This window comes from Salvelinus sp. IW2-2015, linkage group LG23 (genome assembly GCF_002910315.2).
Source record: "Salvelinus sp. IW2-2015 linkage group LG23, ASM291031v2, whole genome shotgun sequence".
Lineage (NCBI taxonomy): Eukaryota > Metazoa > Chordata > Actinopteri > Salmoniformes > Salmonidae > Salvelinus > Salvelinus sp. IW2-2015.
Window position 1 is genome coordinate 12,590,083 of NC_036863.1, and position 18,539 is coordinate 12,608,621.

At 42.0% G+C, this 18,539-nt stretch overlaps 2 protein-coding genes across 4 annotated transcripts; both read left to right on the forward strand.

The window, feature by feature from the left end:
- The first annotated feature begins 4,480 nt into the window (after positions 1–4,480).
- Positions 4,481–8,796, forward strand: LOC111950469 (calpain small subunit 1-like). 2 transcript variants are annotated; one of them, XM_023968079.2, is made up of 11 exons: positions 4,481–4,705; positions 5,372–5,447; positions 5,906–5,942; positions 6,050–6,142; positions 6,402–6,459; positions 6,683–6,748; positions 6,892–6,959; positions 7,136–7,214; positions 7,455–7,571; positions 7,999–8,057; positions 8,235–8,796. In XM_023968079.2, exons 2-11 carry the CDS (start codon positions 5,401–5,403, stop codon positions 8,259–8,261), a joined length of 651 nt encoding a protein of 216 aa, XP_023823847.1. In that variant the 5' UTR covers positions 4,481–4,705; positions 5,372–5,400; the 3' UTR covers positions 8,262–8,796. The 2 variants fall into 2 exon arrangements, with proteins under 2 accessions (XP_023823847.1, XP_070290476.1); XM_070434375.1 differs by lacking the exons at positions 4,481–4,705; positions 5,372–5,447; positions 5,906–5,942 and having other exon boundaries at positions 6,059–6,146; positions 6,683–6,775; positions 6,891–6,959; positions 8,329–8,796.
- Positions 8,797–8,890: 94 nt separating this feature from the next.
- zgc:153990 (Myb_DNA-bind_5 domain-containing protein) lies at positions 8,891–14,116 on the forward strand. 2 transcript variants are annotated; one of them, XM_023968065.2, is made up of 5 exons: positions 8,891–9,717; positions 10,573–10,785; positions 11,043–11,570; positions 11,690–11,743; positions 13,048–14,116. In XM_023968065.2, exons 2-5 carry the CDS (start codon positions 10,659–10,661, stop codon positions 13,488–13,490), a joined length of 1,152 nt encoding a protein of 383 aa, XP_023823833.1. In that variant the 5' UTR covers positions 8,891–9,717; positions 10,573–10,658; the 3' UTR covers positions 13,491–14,116. The 2 variants fall into 2 exon arrangements, with proteins under 2 accessions (XP_023823833.1, XP_023823834.1); XM_023968066.2 differs by having other exon boundaries at positions 10,576–10,785.
- The last annotated feature ends 4,423 nt before the right edge of the window (positions 14,117–18,539 follow it).

Below are 18,539 nucleotides of genomic sequence, written 5' to 3' on the forward strand. Positions count from 1 at the left end.
ATGCGATATGCTCACGGAAAAGTTCATTTTCTAAATGGGGTGCTGAATCTTAGCTTATGAGGTAGTCCATTAACAATTAATATGACAATACTCTCCAAATCATGACTGCGGTTTTATTGTGCATGTTCTGTCTGAGTGCTTTTCTAGTTGTTGTTCAAGGTCTTGAGTAAAAGCCAAAGCGAGCGTCTAAGCTAATTAGTAGTTCTAGTACAGTGGCGTGTGGGCAGAATGTTGTAGTGTTATCTGTTTTGTGAACCTGTGAAGTTCTTCACAGGCCAGAACCAGTTGGGGAAGTTCAATTAATCTTTCCTTGATTTTTTTGCATCCTCTATTCTTGCCTCCTTCTCAAAACCCATTGGAGAAGGGGGACCGGGGACCTTCTCCAATATAGTTGAGAAGCTCCTGAGTCGCGCAGCGGTCAAAGGCACTGCATCTCAGTGCTAGAGGCATCACTACAGACCCTGGTTTGATTCCAGGCTGTATCACATCCGGCCTTGATTGGGAGTCCCATAGAGCGGTGCACAATTGGCCCAGGGTCGTCCGGGTTAGGATTTGGCCGGGGTAGGCCGTCATTGTAAATAAAAGTTTGTTTTTAACTGACTTGAGTGGTTAAATAAAGGTTAAATAAAAAATAAAGGAGTTAAGGAGATAGGATACGAAGAGGATTCACGGAAATACAATTGGGATAGAGCCATAATCCATCTCTGTCCCTCCAACATCATTCCTCCTGCACCATGTGACAGCCTCCATTAACAATAACTTCTAAAACCAGAGTATAACAGTAATTGATTTATAAAGCGGTTTTCATTACATCTCAAAGTGCTAATTCCTACTGGCGCGTGAAGATTTTGTAAGACAACACAGAACAAGGAGGGGTCTACTAGGAAGGCACCTCCTGTATAGGTGCATTTTGAGGTCAGATTTGAAAGAGCCGAGTTACCTTGAGGTGGACGGCGGGGAGCACATTCCAGAGGCGAGGATGTGTGGTCTAAAATGGCTAGCTGCTAGCTTTTCTCATAGGTCAACCTGGCACAATAGGCCACTATGCTGAGGACGACCAGCTGAGAACATAATTATATCCGGTAACAGAATAACGAATCAACAGAGCAGTGACCTTACAGGGTAGAGCCATCATCCAATCGCATTTGTTAAACAGGTCAACTTGTCCACCAGAGGGATATTATAAAACCTCCAACTTCAAAGTAAGTGTTTGAAACCCTTGCCTTAGTCTAAAAGGTGGAGTGTGACAATAAAAATTGCATGATGCTTCTTTATGGGCTACTAACGTTACACAAAATTCAAAAGGCACGTTTTGCATATATGACCAAATTCAAAGTTGGTGTTTACCATTTCATATGCATCCATGTGCTTTTACAGAGAAAAAACATGAAGGATTCTACATTTATATTTGTAGATACATTGTAAAAAAGGTGTTCCTAATGGATGATAGGGGGTGAACAGGCCATGGCACCGGTGACCCAAGCGGTGATACAGCCCGACAGGATGCTCTCAATGGTGCATATGTAAAAGTTTGTGAGGGTCTCAGGGGTCAAGCCAAATTTCTTTAGCCTCCTGAGGTTGACGAGGCGCTGTTGCGTCTTCTTCACCACACTGCCTGTGTGGGTGGACCATTTCAGATTGTCAGTGACGTGTACGCCGAGGAACTTGAAGCTTTTCATCTTCTCCACTGCTGTCCTGTCGATGTGGAAGGGGGCGTGTTCCCTCTGCTGTTTCCCGAAGTCCACGATCAGCTCCTTCATTTTGTTGAGGTAGAGGATATTTTCCTGGCACCACTCTGCCAGGGCCCTCACCTCCTCCCTGTAGGCTGTCTCGTTATTGTTGGTAATCAGGCCTACTACTGTTGTGTCGTCTGCAAAGTTGATGATTGTTACCGGTTATAAATATGTGCTGGGCTGCCAAGATAATCTATTTGAGTCAATAAGTATTCAACCCCTTTTCTTATGGCTATTTCAGGAGTAAAAATGTGCTTAAGTCACAAAATGAGTTGCATGGACTTACTCTGTTTGCAATAATAGTGTTAAACATGATTTTTGAATGACTATTTCATCTCTGTACCGCACACATACAATTTATCTGTAAGATCCCTCAGTCTAGCAGTGAATTTCAAACACAGATTCAACCACAAAGACCAGGGAGGTTTTCCAATGCCTCGCAAAGAAGTGCACTTCTTGGTAGATGGGTAAAAACTAAAAAAGCAAACATTGAATATCCCTTTGAGCATGGTGCAGTTATTAATTACATTTTGGATGGTGTCAATACACCTAGTCACTCCAAATATACAGGCGTCCTTCCTAACTCAGTTGCCGGAGAGGAATGATTTCACTTAGGGATTTCACCATTAGGCCACTATATATGTGCAAACCGATCTCATGTGCTTAGGGCATAATATCAAGGAGAAGGTCTCCCCAACTCCCCACCTACACCCCATAAAGTTAAAGGAAGCAAGTGTGGTACCATATATTTCAAGACATTCCCAGCAATCCGCAGTCTTATCTGGCTCTGTAGAAGCATTTGATTCCCTCTGTGGGAGAAGGTAGTGGTGGGCTAGAATGATAAAATCATGTTGTCAAGGTAACGGGTGATACCGAGTACTTTAGTATGTCACACTGGGGATGCTCTTGCAAGGATTCAACTTGTAGACCTGGCAACTCCTGAACAACTCAAGATCTGCAATGCACCACCATCAGGGCAACCAGGTAAGTGCAAGCTGTGGTGATATTTTCTATTTAAATCAATCAAAATGTTCAAAACCCACGGCAAGGTGACTCGGGTCAAAGCTATTGCAAAGAATTATTGGTGGCCCCATTTGTGTCATTTCAAACCCTATCACTGCAGCACACAGCCAGATTCTTAAGATGGCACTGTCTTGCAACATGGTGAAAGGAAAATAAAGGTGGAGAAACTACTGCAGAATCAAGAGGCACCCCTTAACATGGCTCCTGATGTAACCATGGAAACCTTTATTTCAGTGCGATTGAAAGGGTAGATATCTCTGCAGAGCCATTGTAATACATTACATTTTACATGGTTCTTCACCATACCTATTAAAATTATTAAAACTTGAACTTCTGTCCAGATACAGTATTATATCATCATCCCTAATTGTCTTTATACATCCAAACTTGTCCTGAATTTATATAATTTTGATTGTTTAATATGAGCAATGTATGATGCTAAATATATGATGCATGTGTGTTGCGCATAATGATAGTATGGTAACTTTCAGGCAAATCAATATGAGATAAAAAACAACAACAGCCTAGTTCTAGGAGGTAACAGATAGATGCGCTAGATGTACTGTACTGAACCACTGAGCTTGAGCAAATAAAAATGTAGACTTCATAGCAAAAGATAGGAACGACCCCATCTCTGATTGAACAACTGACTGTCGAGGGCATGAGCCCGTCTCTTTTGCAATATACTCCAGTGCCGTAGGGAGCACTATTTCGCTACATATGGATTCCAGTCAGATGTTCAATCTTCAGAAGAAGAATCTGATATCAGAAAAAATGCTTAAACGCTAACAAATATTCTTTATATATTCAACCTCTATTCTACGTTAGTTTAACGTAATTTCATTGAAATGACGTGGAAACAACGTTGATTCATCCAGTGTATTCCCGGTGGGATGTCTATTTTTATTTGTGGGAATACTTGGGAACAGATTTCATAAATAAAACATTTTTGTTGCTAAATTCCTGGTGATTTTAGTCTCGCTGCTGGGGCCTTGACAGTGGCCACACTAACCCTAAACACCAGGGTGACCCTCACCATGTGCCAGTGCCCAAAGTCATGAGGGCCAACCTAAGGAAGTAACATTTGAGGACTTGGAGTTCTGCACTTGGGAAAAAATTTACACCATGATACCGACTGATTTCACTGATTTGATTATGTCATTCATTGCCTGGATCCTTTATAAAATGTATGAATTACAATGCCAAAAGGCACTACAAAATACAAAACCCTAAGATCTGATTAACCTTGGTTACCTTGATTCATGGTAACCTATTGTATGTACAGTACAGTGTGTTTGATCAGGCGAAGTGTTATCCAAGGCTTCATGCGGCAAGGCCACATTTTCTGCACTTCTAGCTCTCTTTGTCTTAAAAAAATATAATTCCTCACTTTCACATGAGGAATATGTCTTATTGAGCAAGGGATGCTGTTGAATGTACTAATGTACTAATCTTTAGCCAGCCTGTCAATATAGTGACGTTTTGGTCCACACTTTGCAGTTATAATCAATCACTAGCTCTCACATTGTCAACGTTGTGTGAAATGTTGCTGACAATTTCCCATGTCAAATCATCCTTTCAGGTTTTGCTAGAAACTTGCTCACATGTTGTGTAGATAAGTATTTGACATGTTTCGAGATAAATGTTCCATTGTTCTTCATATTTTTTTGTTTTTCATATTTTTGTACAGATAACCATATAGATATGTTAGATATGATAGTATTTAATTTGTGGTTTTATCAGGCTTGTGGCAAAGATTTTCTTCTTGTGGTCAAGTTATGCTTGGCGGTAAAGACATCCCTTTTCTTTTCATTATCCACTCAGGGTCGGGGGGACACGTCTAGCGCGTTTGATTGACAGCGTCAGTGGGCGCTTTTACTAACTTGGTTAATTTGGGTAACATCCTTCTTTCTATTTACAAGTTCACTCACTGGCACCACGAAGTCTTGGTAAGTAAATACCCCTAACATGTTGATTACGTCAGTGTTATTATAGTGTTAGTGTAGCCTCGTTTTCTAATATAAGATTTGCCTACTAACAGTAGATTAGCGCACTGCTAGTTAACGTTAGCTGCTTCCTGTCCAGGCAAGCTAGCTGGTTTGTAGGCTTGCAAAAAAGGACATACATTTCTTTAAACCGACATCCATCCTACAAAATATATTCGTAGCATTGATGTTGTGTGGCTACTAGGCATTTGACCGACCTACAGTAGCTGTCATACTTTGTAAGCTAACGTTAATGTAGCTGGCTATAGTATAATGGTCGGCCAATTAGCCATCTAACTAGCTGTCGTTGGTTTAACATAAAATAAAATAAAGTATAATTCGCTGGGGTATCTAATTTAGGATCATTTTACTTTTTAAGCAGACCAGCCAATTTGGAAACGTAAAAATTGTCTGCAGGGCATTTTATTGGCAAGGCGTCGTTGGGTGAAATATTTGCAGTGGGTGTGTACTTATGTGTCAACACTGAGTCATTAGCCTACACTGTTAGGCTTCCGTTATTCTTGAGATTGCCATATGATTTTCATTATGGTTATTTATGACTCTATTAATTAATAATTCAAACTACTTTAGAAACGAATACGTTTTTAATCTGTTTTTTCCCTTCTACAGGTTGACAAATTAAATTAAATTGATTAAAGATGTTTCTGGCTAAAAGACTCATTGGTGGCATTCTTGATGTTGTAAGGTAAGGATCTGGCTATAGTACTAAGGACCTCTTCTAAATCATTAGCGCTTATTATGTATAAACAACGTTGACCACAGGAATGTAGTCAGTAGTGTTTTCTGGGCTTTGCCAAATGGGAAGGGGGTTGAGGCGTTTCAGGTTGTGTGGGTGCAAGGGGAATGAAATTTGTCTAATCTTAGGAATTTGGCACTGCTTAAATTGGTTCTATCATTGCATAGACTTTCATGTATGGATAATATATTATCACTGTGCTGTTTTAATCAGTTTGGAATCAAGAGAGAATACAAGATGTTAATTGTTTAAGCTATATTGGACAGGAGCATGATTCTTCAGCTAGTAGTCACTGCAGCTATTACCACTGACCAAGTCAATCAATGCCTCTATATCTCTGCATAGCTATCACTCTTAGGAATGCTACCCAGTGACTAACCTATTCATCTCCCCTGTGTCCCCTTCAGCAATATTGATCCAGCTGCTTTTGTGCCCTCTGACCCAGTGAGTGGCATTGCTGTTTCATAATTTATCACCAGAATACACAGTTGTTATGGATAATAGTAACCTGAACAATAAATTCCTAATTTCCTAACGGTGTTATCCTGCAGCCCGCACCACGAAGGCCACTTGCATATGCAGAGCAGAGTGAGAGTGATGAGGAAAGACAGTTTCGCAAAGTCTTCCAGCAGTTGGCTGGAGATGTCAGTACGATATTTCCTTGCTACTACTCCCTCACCATATTCCTATTTTGGTTTAACTTCATAGTACCTCTGTAAAAGTAAACACCTTGTGGCAACCATACACATTGCCATTAAAAAGGCACTGACTGCTGAAATGCCTTTGGTGCAGGATGATCTTCATTTAATGGCTCAAATTCATTACTGAATAGTGTGAATAGATGCACTATGCATGCTATGCTTCGATGTTGGGAATAATTAAAATGAATAACTTTTCCTTCAGGACATGGAGGTGAGCGCCATCGAACTGATGAACATCCTGAATAGAATTATTTCCAAACGTAAGTCAGGGTTCTATTCTGTCTATTTGTGTGGCTCTGCCTGGATGTACACGCTTGCGTGCTTTAAGCAAGTCTACGTATGCCTGTTTATTGACAATCCTTTTCTATCCCAGAAAGCCATGTTTGAGATGTAATATTCTTGATGAATTTCTCAGTGAGGCTGATATGTATTTGTGAGTAAGGGGATGATACGCTGAGTGATCTGGCTGCTTTTTAATTTCAGATGGTGACTTGAAGACAGATGGGTTTAGCATAGAGTCCTGCAGGAGCATGGTGGCAGTCAGGTCATGACAGGAAGGATACATCCATGTTTGTGGTGGGGGTCAGGGTCCAGGCTGTGACTTAACAAAATGTGGAAAAGTGAAGGTGTATGAATACTTTCCGAAAGCACTGTAAGCGTCAGGTTTTTGTTAACCTTAACTCTGTTGCAGAGTGACAGCACTGGAAAGCTTGGATTTCATGAGTTCAAACACCTCTGGAACAATATCAAGAAATGGCAGGTGAGTATTTAATTTCCACCAGCTTGGTAAAAACGATTTGTCTCATTATTTCTTGATTTGAATAATAAAGTAGTTTGAGAGTATTAGCACTATTAGAAAGTATGATAATGTGTAACCATGGAAATTGAATTAAATATGTATTATACTACATATAAAGGTTTTTGTTTTGTTTTCAGGGTGTGTATAAGACTTATGACACTGATGGCTCCGGGGTTATTGGTGCAGATGAGCTTCCCAACGCTTTCAGGGTTGCAGGTTAGAGATATCATACAGCACAGAAAGATTTATATCACTGTTTGGCAGACACTTGTTACAGCTCATATGTTCTTAAAACATTGCACTGTGATATGAATACATTTTGAATGTCAAAACTTCTTAAGTGGTGTTTGAGATTGCAATCCTCTGTTTCCAGCTTCATGGTTAAAGGTTTAGATTTCAGTTTTGACCAAGGATATTCATAAAACCTAAATATGTATGTCTATGGTTTGGACCCAGGCTTCCGCCTCAACGACCAGCTGTTCCAGATGATCATCCGCAGATACAGCGAAGAGAATGGGGACCTGGACTTTGACAACTACATTGGCTGTCTTGTGAGACTGGATGCTATGTGTCGTAAGTCTGATCCCCTGCTCTTTTCCATATCGTCGTCATGGTAGGGGTTCTTTTAGCTCTGTATAGGGTTTAGATATAAAAACCATATGCATTAACCTTTTGGTACATGTGTCAGCACAACTAATGGTACTCCTTTTGAAAATAATGGGGTACATAATCATTGGGATATTTTATTGGCAGTTTTCTCTATTCAAAAGGCAGTCGCACATCTGAGCTACCTTTTTTTGCAGGTACATGGTAACAGTTGATAAGATAAGAACCCTGCACACTGCTCTTTAATAAGCTTAAGCTTTACGTGTTGACCTCAAGGCCTTCATTAGAGCTACCTTTTGAATAGAGAAAACAGCTTTGCCAATAAAATATTCCAATGATTATGTACCCCATTATTTTCAAAGGAGTACCATCTGTTGTATCTTCCTGATTTCAGGTGCCTTCAACACCTTAGACAAGGATAACAATGGAACCATCAAGGTCAATGTTCAAGAGGTAAGCATGTCACACTTACAAGCTGTACCAATGAGATGGTTTTCTGAATGTAATTAGCCTAGCAAAGCTACTTTGGTTATCGGCATCACTGTACAATGTGTTCCTATCACACGAGGTCAAAACCCACCATTGTACAGGGTTGATGTCAAACAATTGTTTTAATTTGTTTCTTTGCAGTGGCTCCAGTTGACCATGTACTCCTGAGCTTAGGACATGCCTACAGGTGTTTAAAATACCACTCCATTTCTCTCTACTTCATGCTGTGTTTTAGACCACTCCATGGACGCCCTGTGCCAGTCAACCAGTCCCCCAGTGTATGCAGGTTTCTCTACATTATTTGCAAACTACACAATGTGAATATAGCTTTTTCATACAACAAAAGGGGAGTTGTAGACTAACGTGGGAACTAAAAGCTGCACACACAGTGGTTCTATGGGCTGACATTGAGAACCTCTGGGCCATTCGATGCTGGTCTTGCATTCAACCAAGAGTATCTGCTTGTTTTCCTTTTGAATTGAAGAAAAGACAGCCATAGTCTGTGTAGAGGTTCTTTCCAATAGCTCTCAAATGGTAATCATTTACAAGCCATTTCTGAAATAGTCTATAACTGTGACACATAATAATGCCAGCACAATGTTAGTTTTTATGTCTAACAAGAAAAATGTGGTTTGTGCCATTGCTTCATGAAACCAACAGATGCCATTAAAGGATTTGGTAACTGTTGCCATAAGTCACTGAACTGTTACTGTCTTTGAAATGACCAGTGTCATTTTGTATGGAATTAAGTAGTCCTAACAATGTAGTGCGTGTGTTATTTCAACACCTCAAGCCTACTCATCTACAAAGTTTTATTAGTCATATGTACAGGATAAACATGGTATACCCTGTCCAATGAAATGCTTACTTACGGGTTCCTTCAACAATAAAAAAAATACGAACATAAAGTAAATGGTTAAATAGAATAAGCATTTTAGCATAATACAGGAAGGCACAATTTATAGTCCAATATTTAAGTTTTTTTTAAATTGTGCGGTATTTAGCAATAACATATCTGGTAGCAGCAGTTGTGTGTAGCGTGAATGTATGTGCCAAAGTGCAGGTGGTCAACCAGTTCAAGTGTTCGGCAGTCTGAACCAGTTGATATCGGACTTCATGCTCTGATACCATATGCCCAACAGTAAGGGAGTGAACAGCTCATGGCTGGGGTGTGTGGGGTCCTTGATGATGCTGCGGGCTTTCGTTTGAGTTACGTTAGATGCCCTGGATGGCTAACATTTCATCATTTTGTTTCACCCATGCTCTGGGAATAAGGGTTGATGCGTTTACCTGATGGCTGGATTAATACATGTGTATCACCCGTCGTGGTTAACTTGACCACTGTTTCTTCATTATGATGAAAAGCATATTAGCTACTTTTATATTAATATTTTTTTTAGGTGCTTGGGAAAGTTAAGTGATTCCGTGCTTTTGTCCTTTCAACGTATGATTGCAACAGCGCCATAGCTCGCGCATTGTGGTCAGTCGCAGGACTTCTTTCTCATACCAGAAAAAACACGTACTGAGCTTGCGTACAAACTAGCGCGAGACATCGGACTGTGGCTAGCTAACTACGAAGTTTTCGGACTAATCGCAGAAATCACAACCTTTCTTTCCATCAAAGGTAAAACTATACTGCATAGCAATATTACAAATATCTAGCCTATTTTGGTGGTATTTTTCAGTCTCGTAAAATGAATGAAGAGGCGACAATGCGTGCGCAAACGTTTGCTAGCTACAATCTTGTTAAGACGTGACTAGCTAACATTAGCTAGCTAGCTTACTTGTTCACGAAAAAAAACGCCCAAAATGTGAACAATGAGCAGTAACGGCATTTTCGATGTTAAGGCATTGTGTTTTTAAAAAGTGCAAATATATGTTACCATATCGCAGTTACTAACCGGTTTCACCGCTATCGCATAGATAACATCCTAGTTAGCTATAGCTAGTTAGCTATAGCTAGTTAACTAACAAGTACGTGTAAGTTAACGTGAACTAATGTAGCTAGCTAGCAGTCTAGCCCGTAAACCGAGCTAAATCAAGAGAGCATTGACTGCTGTCTGACGATAATCGGGTTGCGTCTGTCTTCTTGGCAAGACAGGCTGATGACTGGTCAACAAAGGGATTGCGCTAGACTTTCAGACAGCTGTGCAAGTAATTTCTAGGGTGCAAGGTTTGTATTCATGATTCTGTCATGCAATGTTGTGATTGGGGGAACCAAATTGAATTCAATTAACTAGCTAATGAGTACAGACGCTCATTCGCGGACACACTTTACTGTAGCTGAATTTAGATGCACTTGCTGATCTTCTTCACCTTATCCACCTTATTATATTATCAATCAACAGTTACTCAAATTATGTTATTTTGTAATCTGATATTTGTATTCAGTATCAAATGTTTCCTTTTAGTTGTACGCTGTTGGGTATTAGATAGAGGTCCAGTGATGTATTATTATGAGTTACATTTTTGGCTCCAGAAGAGCTAGTAGTATCCCTACTAGGAGGACTGAAGGCAGAGACCAGAGAGAAAGAAGCAGACCAGAGATAAGAGGTATTGTGGAAGATGTCTGCCTCGCACTTCTTCAATGAGGACAGTGTCACGCGGTTCAAAAAGAGAAAAGCTCGCTTTACCTTCAGTGAGGTCCACATCCTCCTGGATGAAGTGAAGAAGAATCGGCACATCGTTGTCGGTATGTACCTCTGTACCCTGCAGCACTTCATGTTGATGTGATGATTTAAAACCTTGACCCAATTTGGGTGTCATCCCAGGCTCATGCCTGTGTTTCTTTTCAGAATTTAGACACGTGGTCATGCTTTAATTTTGCAGATGCACAGTAACTCTTGTCTTATGCTCAAGTACCGGCTCCTCTTAGACACTCGTATGTATGGCCAACCAAACACCAGCATCTGATCCTTTTCTTATTAATTGTCCCTCTGACTCTTACAGGGAAGTTTAACCGCGGTGTACCAACGGATGTGAAGAAGCGCGTGTGGGCGGAGATCACGGCCAGTGTGAATGAGATCGGGGAGAGCCAGCGTGAGGTCATCGAGATCATCAAGAAGTGGTCCGACCTTAAGTGCGACACCAAGCGTAAGGTGGCCGCCATGCGGTCGGGGGCCAATTTCAAGGGGATCAACTCGCGGCTGTCCCGCGACCTCAGCCCCACAGAGAACATTGTGCATCAGATCTTGGAGCTGGATGGGAAGCGAAGCCGGGTGCCAGGTCTCCATTATGGGGCTTTCAAGGAGGGAGATGATGATGAAGGACCAGAGGAGGAGGACGAGGAAGAGGACATGGCGGGGATACACAGTTACCCCAATGAAGGAATAGACGTCTCGATGCCACCACCCTCCACGCTTTCCTCGGCCATGCCCATGTCCTTTTCCATGGGGATGCCGGGCCCTGGCCACACACCCATACCCCCGGTTCAACCCAAAGATGACCATTCTATGCCAACCTACAGTGGCTCGTCCAGTGAGTTATCTACTTTGAAACTGGAACGGTCTGGGTTGTTCAATTTATACACCACACACACCTTTCAATGTGAGGGGTTATCAAGGGTGCATATTCACTTATTAGATTTTCTGTTGCAGGAGATTCGTCACATCCCTCTTATGAAATGCAGTACGAGATACCCACTGGTGAAGGTAAGAGTGTATTTGCATGCATGCAGTGTGGCACGTTGACCCAACATTCAACTCTGTTTATTTGTCTACAGGGTCTGATTTGTCTGGTATTGCAGTACTAGAAATACGCTTGTGAAATACTGCCGGATGTGTGGTATAAGGGCTGGGAATTGCCAGGGACCTCACGATACGATATCACGATACTTATGTGCTGATACGATATGTATTGAGATTCGATGTTCCAAACATACTGCTCACCATACAGTGCCTTCAGAAAGTACTCACACCCCCTTGACTTTTTCCACATTGTATTTACAGCCTGCATTTTAGTTGGATTAAATTGAGACACAACACATCACTGAGTACCACTTCATATTTTAAAGCATGGTGGTGGCTGCATCATATTATGGGTATGCTTGACATAGGCAAGGACTAGGGATTTTTTTATTTATTATAATTTTGGATAACACAGAAAAAAGGGAATAGAGCTAAGCACAGGCAAAATCCTAGAGGAAAACCTGTTTGTCTGCTTCCCAACAGACACTGGGAGACAAATTCACCTTTCAACAGGACAACCTAAAGCACAAGGCCAAATATACACTGGAGTTGCTTACCAAGACGACATTGAATCTTCCTGAGTGGCCTAGTTACAGTTTACTTAAATCGGCTTAAATCTATAGCAATACTTAAATGGCTTTGTAGCAATGATCAACATCCACCTTGACAGAGCTTGAAGAATTTAAAAGAATGTGCAAATGTTGTACAATTCAGGTGTGCAAAGCTCTGTTACTTACCCAGAAAGACTCAGCTGTAATCACTGCCAAAAGTGATTTTTAACATGTATTGACTCTGGGTGTGAATACTTTTTAAGAGTTATTTCTGTATTTAATACATTTGCAAAAAATTCTAAATATTTTCGTTTTGTCATGGGGTATTGTGTATAGATGGGTGAGGACAAAAAAACTATTTTATCCATTTTGAATTCAGGCTATAATCAAGTGGAATAAGTAGAGGGGTATGAATATTTTCTGAAGGCACTGTATGTCTGCTGCGGAGGGACAAGAGCCATGAGAACTACTTTTATCAGTCATGGAAATAAGTGCTGAAAACCTATTTAAAAAGATGGAGAACAAGCTATGAATAAAAAATACCGGCGTTTTGGTGCAGTTACAGCCAACTAGCGCAAAAATATTGCGATAGTGTCAATACGATATCGTAAAATGTATATCCTGATGTGTAACTATCGATTTCCCCCCCATCACTATGTGGTATGTGTAACCTCAAACACACGCACAAGTTCAGTGTCACCTCTTGCCTTTCCCCAGACACTGAGAACCAGTTTGGGCAGACAGACGATGAGCGTCAGGACGAGCTGCCCCCTTCCACCTCACAGACGTCCAGCCTCACGGAGGACAACCAGGGGAGCGGCGGCGGCCCACACCCCTCCACAGGCACCCAGCCCTCGCCCTCATCGTTCTCCGCCGCACCACCTACAGCAGGCCAGCCACCTCGGAACGCCAGGGATAGCATGTTGCAGAGCGCCTCGCTGAGCATTCAGGAGCAGCACGCCACCAACACCGCGCTAGAGACGGTCTCGCGCTCCCTGGAACTGCTGTCCGAGTCAGTGCAGCAGCTGGCCGAGACACAGCAGGAGTTTGTGCGTGAGTCGCTGCAGCTGCAGCGGGAGACGATGCACATACTCCGAGACTTCACCAGTGGGGCCCTGGCCCTCATGCATGACAAGCTCAATGGACGCCCGGCCCTATAGCCCAGACGTTGCTGCACTATCTGCCCCTCCTGTGGAGCTGGACGGGTGTGTTCCTTTACACTGGGTACAAGGTTGTTCCATTTCTTTCATTGAGTCATTTACTCCAGACATTTTTAGTGGGTTGTGTTCCGAGTTACTGTATTTTATAGGAGTAACAATACTGTCTGCGTAAATGTTTAAATTATGAACTGTGTGTTATCCCTCCAAGGGAAATACAGAAACTCAAAGCAGAATTAGGGGTTTCTTGCACAAATTAAGAGCCTATTTGTTTCTTCCCCCATTTCTCAGATCATTAAAATGGAGTCTAGTTTAAGGCTCAGAAAGATTCTAAAACTTGCCTAATTTTAGAGTGGGGTAATAATGTGAAATGTTTTCTAAAGTGTCCTGTTAGAACCTGTTTTCAACATGATACATCTGATAAACATGTTAGAGCGATAAGGCCCCGTCATTTGTAAAGGTGTGCATACTTCTTGAGATTATGGACTGATTTCTGTATGTCTTTTTTATGTGAGACAGTTTTAAACAAATTCTCATTTTGTCTACTATGTTGATGTAGTCTCCTTATGTACTATTGTACGGAGATATTGTAGAACATGTAAATAAATATGATTGATAACTGCTGTAAACTGACTTTAAATTGCTCTTATTATCCAGTAGGACTTCGGAGATACAAACGTATTGGGAATGCAGGTCATTCAGAAGCCTTAAATATCTAACTTTCCAATAGCGGAGGTTCATAAAGGTGCCGGCAAATGCCTTGTTTACCCAAATTTCTGTATTGTACATTGCTCTGTTACACATTTTTTGTGAAGTCATTAGCACAGTATACATGATGCCAATTTTGGCTTCAAGACGTAGGCAATTTGAAAAAGTAAATGGTGCCGATTTATTGGCACATTGAACCATGTCGCACGCTGTAGATAACTTGATGGATTGTAGTAAAACCATGACATATTGAGACATCATACACTACATGACCAAAATGATGTGGACACCTGAACATCTCATTCCAAAATCATGGGCATTAATATGGAGTTGGTCCCCCTTTGCTGCTATAACAGCCTCTACTCTTCTGGGAAGGGTTTCCAGTAGATGTTGGAACATTGCTGTGGGGACTTGCTTCCATTCAGCCACAAGAGCATTAGTGAGGTCAGGGAATATTGTTGGGCGATTAGGCCTGGCTCACAGTCGGCGTTCCAATTCATCCCAAAGGTGAACGATGGGGTTGAGGTCAGGGCTCTGTGCAGGCCAGTCAAGTTCTTCCACACCGATCTCGACAAACCATTTCTGTATGGACCTTGCTTTGTGCACAGGGTATTAAGCTAAAACAAGAAAGGGCCTTCCCCAAACTGGTGCCACAAAGTTGGAAACACAGAATTGTCTAGAATGTCATTGTATGCTGTAGTGTTAACATTTCCCTTCACTTGAACTAAGTGGTATGGTCTTGCCCGAACCATGAACAGCCCCAGACCATTATTCCTCCACCAAACTTTATAGTTGGCACTGCATTCAGTTCTTGTGCTGACGTTGCTTCCAGAGGTAGTTTAGAACTCGTAGCTACGTGCTTCTGCGGTCCCATTCTGTGCGCTTTTGTGGCCTGCTTCTAGACGTTTCCACTTCACAATAACAGCACTTACAGTTGACCGGGGCAGCTCTAGCCGGGCTGAAATTTGACAAACTGACTTGTTGGAAAGGTAGCTATCCTATGTCGGTGTGCTACGTTGAAAGTCACTGAGTTCTTCAGTAAGGCCATTCTATTACCAATGTTTGTCTATGGAGATTGCATGGCGGTGTGCTCAATTTTATATACCTGTCAGCAAAGGGTGTGGCTGAAATAGCAGAAGGGGTGTCCACATAAACTATATACAAAAGTATCTTTATGCACCTTTGCCATTCACTTAAAATCCATATGGACAATTTCGATTGCATATTTGTTTTTTGATCCTTTAGCACATGTAGGCAATGTTTAAAAGGCAAAATTAATTTACTTTATTGCATATCCTGGTTTGATATTGCCCGTTCGATTGAACGGTCAGTCCGTAACTCCGGTCAGTCTAACTCTTAGGTTCGTATCTTTGACATTCTACTGTACATAAAATCCAACCACGTGCGCCTTTGTGTGTACACGTCATGTGCCAGTGTGAGTCGGACTGTTGCCAAGGGAGCGAGCAGTGTTGCCAACTTAGCGACTTTGTTGCTATATTTAGCAGACCCCTCTTGCGACACATTTTCAAAAAATCGACTAGCGACAAATCTACCGACTTTTTCTGGTATTATTGGAGACTTTTGGAGACTGACGTGAAAGCATGTATCGTTCTTACTCTTCTCAGCGAGCAGCGGGTGCTGCCGTGGGCCCCACCCATGTCCCAAAGGACTCACAGGCGGCCCAGTCCCTCCCAGCTGCAGTCAGAGCAGGAGATGTTCACCCCTCTGCGTCCAGACTGCAAATGAATCGCACATGCGGGAAGCCACCGCTGGCTGATCCCGCCCTGGCTTACATTCAGGGCGGGATGTAAATTTAAAATGTTCTTTGTCTAAAATAATTCACTGCATTTGACTCACACAGCCTCAGTCACTTACTCACCTTGTCCATTGTGTGTGTGTGCCTCTCTGTGACATAAGCTAAACATCTAGCTGGCTAGCTCATCATGTCTCAGTCTAAACTGTACACTCAAAAATACAGAAAGGAGTGGGAATCAAACCCTGAATTCAAAGGCTGGTTTAAGCTGTTTATTGGAGATGATACACGGGCATACTGCCTGTATTGTAAAGGCTGATTTCTATGCCAAACTTAGTGATGTAAAAAAACACATGACAACTCAAAAACATACTCAAAAGGCAAAGCCTTATAACAGTTCCACCCAAAACAAGCCTAAAATTTATGGTTAAAAAAATTTACTCAGCAAAAAAGGCTGATGCCACCATGGCATTAGCTATCGCTGAACACTGTTCCATGCTGGCATGTGATCACATTGGAGAAGCATGTAGAGCTGCTTTCTCAGACTCCACTGCTGCTACCCACTTCAAAATGCACAGAAATGATTAATGGTGTTCTAGCACCATACTTTCTGAAAAGGTTGGTCGCAGATGTGGGTGACCAGCGTTTCAGCCCCCTCCTCAATGAGTCCACGGATGTAAGTGTTAAGTACCTGGGGGTTGTGATAAGGTACTTTAGTGACACCAAGCAGACAATTGTATCAACATTTCTGGGGCTTGTTGAGTTGGAGGGAGGAGATGCCAAATCTATAGCCCGTGCTGTTGTGGCTTTCGTCGAGAAATGTTGTCCTGGGGATAGGGACTGACAATGCCTCTGTTATGACGGGGATTAACAATGGGGTCCATAAAGTGCTGAAGGAGGAGTATGGCCTCAAATATCTGGTTCTTATTCGCTGTGTGTGCCACTCTCTGCAGCTTGCTGTAAGTCATGCTTCCAATGACACCATCCCCCGTAGTGTGGAGTACTTGGTACGAGAGACTTATAACTGGTTTTCAGTGTCTCCAAAGCGCAGGGGGGCCTACAAGGCCATATATGAGACCATCAACTGTGGGGAGAAACCTTTACAGATAACCAAGATGTGTGCCGCACGTTGGCTCTCCATTGAACCAGTGGTTCATGCATTTTGGACCAGTGGGAGGCTGCATTTCGCAGTCACCAAGTCCAGTGAACACTGCTACATGGCTGAGGTTTTATACTCCATGTATAGTGATCCTCAAAACATATTGTATCTGACTTTTTTGAAGTCAGTGCTGGGTGAGGTACAGTTGGCCATCAAGGCTTTTGAGGGAGAGCAAGTAGATCCTCTTKAGCTACTRGACAGCTTMGRTAGCCTGATCAAGTCTGTGAGCAGCAAGGTGCTGAATCCACTGGCAAATGTTGATGTACTCAAAGGGCCAATAGATGGATACATCAGTCCCAAACCGTACCTTGGTTACCTTTTTGAGTCAAAGGCAGCTGAGCTCCACCTTGCGCCTGAGGATGAAAACAATGTCCGAAAGCGGTGTCTAGCCTTCACCATCTCCCTCACTAATGAGTTGAGGGTGAGACTGCTGGACAACATCGAAGCATTGCAGTACATGTCGGTTTTCAAAGTGGAGGAAACTCTAAAGCACAATAAGAACCCTGGAGAAATATAAAAAATTGCCAAGCTCCTGCAGGGATAGACAAGATTGTCCAGCAATGGCGTGCCATCCATCTTAGTAAATGGAATGAGACAAAAAACACACTGGGCTTCTGGAGTGAGATTTGGAAGTTCAGGGATGCAGCTGATATCAACCCGTTTCAAGAACTTGCCATGGCTGCTGTGTCTGTGTTGTCCTTGCCACACTCAAATGCTGAAGTCGAGAGATTATTCAGCCAGATGGGTGTGGTAAAAATCTAACTTAGAAATCAGATATCCTTGCAGACCCTTAACTCCATCCTGTACATTCGATATGGACTGAAGCTGTCTGGTGAGGCTTGCTATAAGCACCAGCTGCCTGATAATGTTTTGCAGCTTTTTGGCACATCAGCTGCTTACTCATTTAAGTCAGCTCCCTCAGTTGCTGAACCTGCCATAGAGAGCCTTGACCAAAACGACAATGACCCACTCTTTCTGTGAGCCAGCACAGCCTGTGTGTGTGTGGAGGGGGGGTCTGGAGAAAAAAAGAAAGAAAAAAAACTGAATTAAGGCCAGACTAGTTACCATAATTTTCTCACATTGCCATTGACAGTTTTTTCTATTGTCTCTTTTTGGTCCATTTAGATTGTATACAAAAAAAATAAAAATAATAATGGTTAAAAATGTTAATGTTTAACTGTGACTTGTTGTAGGCTCCTAAGTGGACCATAAGGTTAAAAACCAAACCAAATTAATAAAACGAAACTAATAAAAAAAAAATGTATTACATTAAAAACTAAGTAACTCCGCCAGAGTGTCTCTTTTGGGTCACTTTTGCCAGTTCCAAGCCCGGATAAAGGAGGAGGGTTGTAATTGTGACATAAAAAAACAACAACAAGAATCGACAGAAGAAAGTTCATTTGTAGTTCTAAACATATTTAGGGTGTTTTTT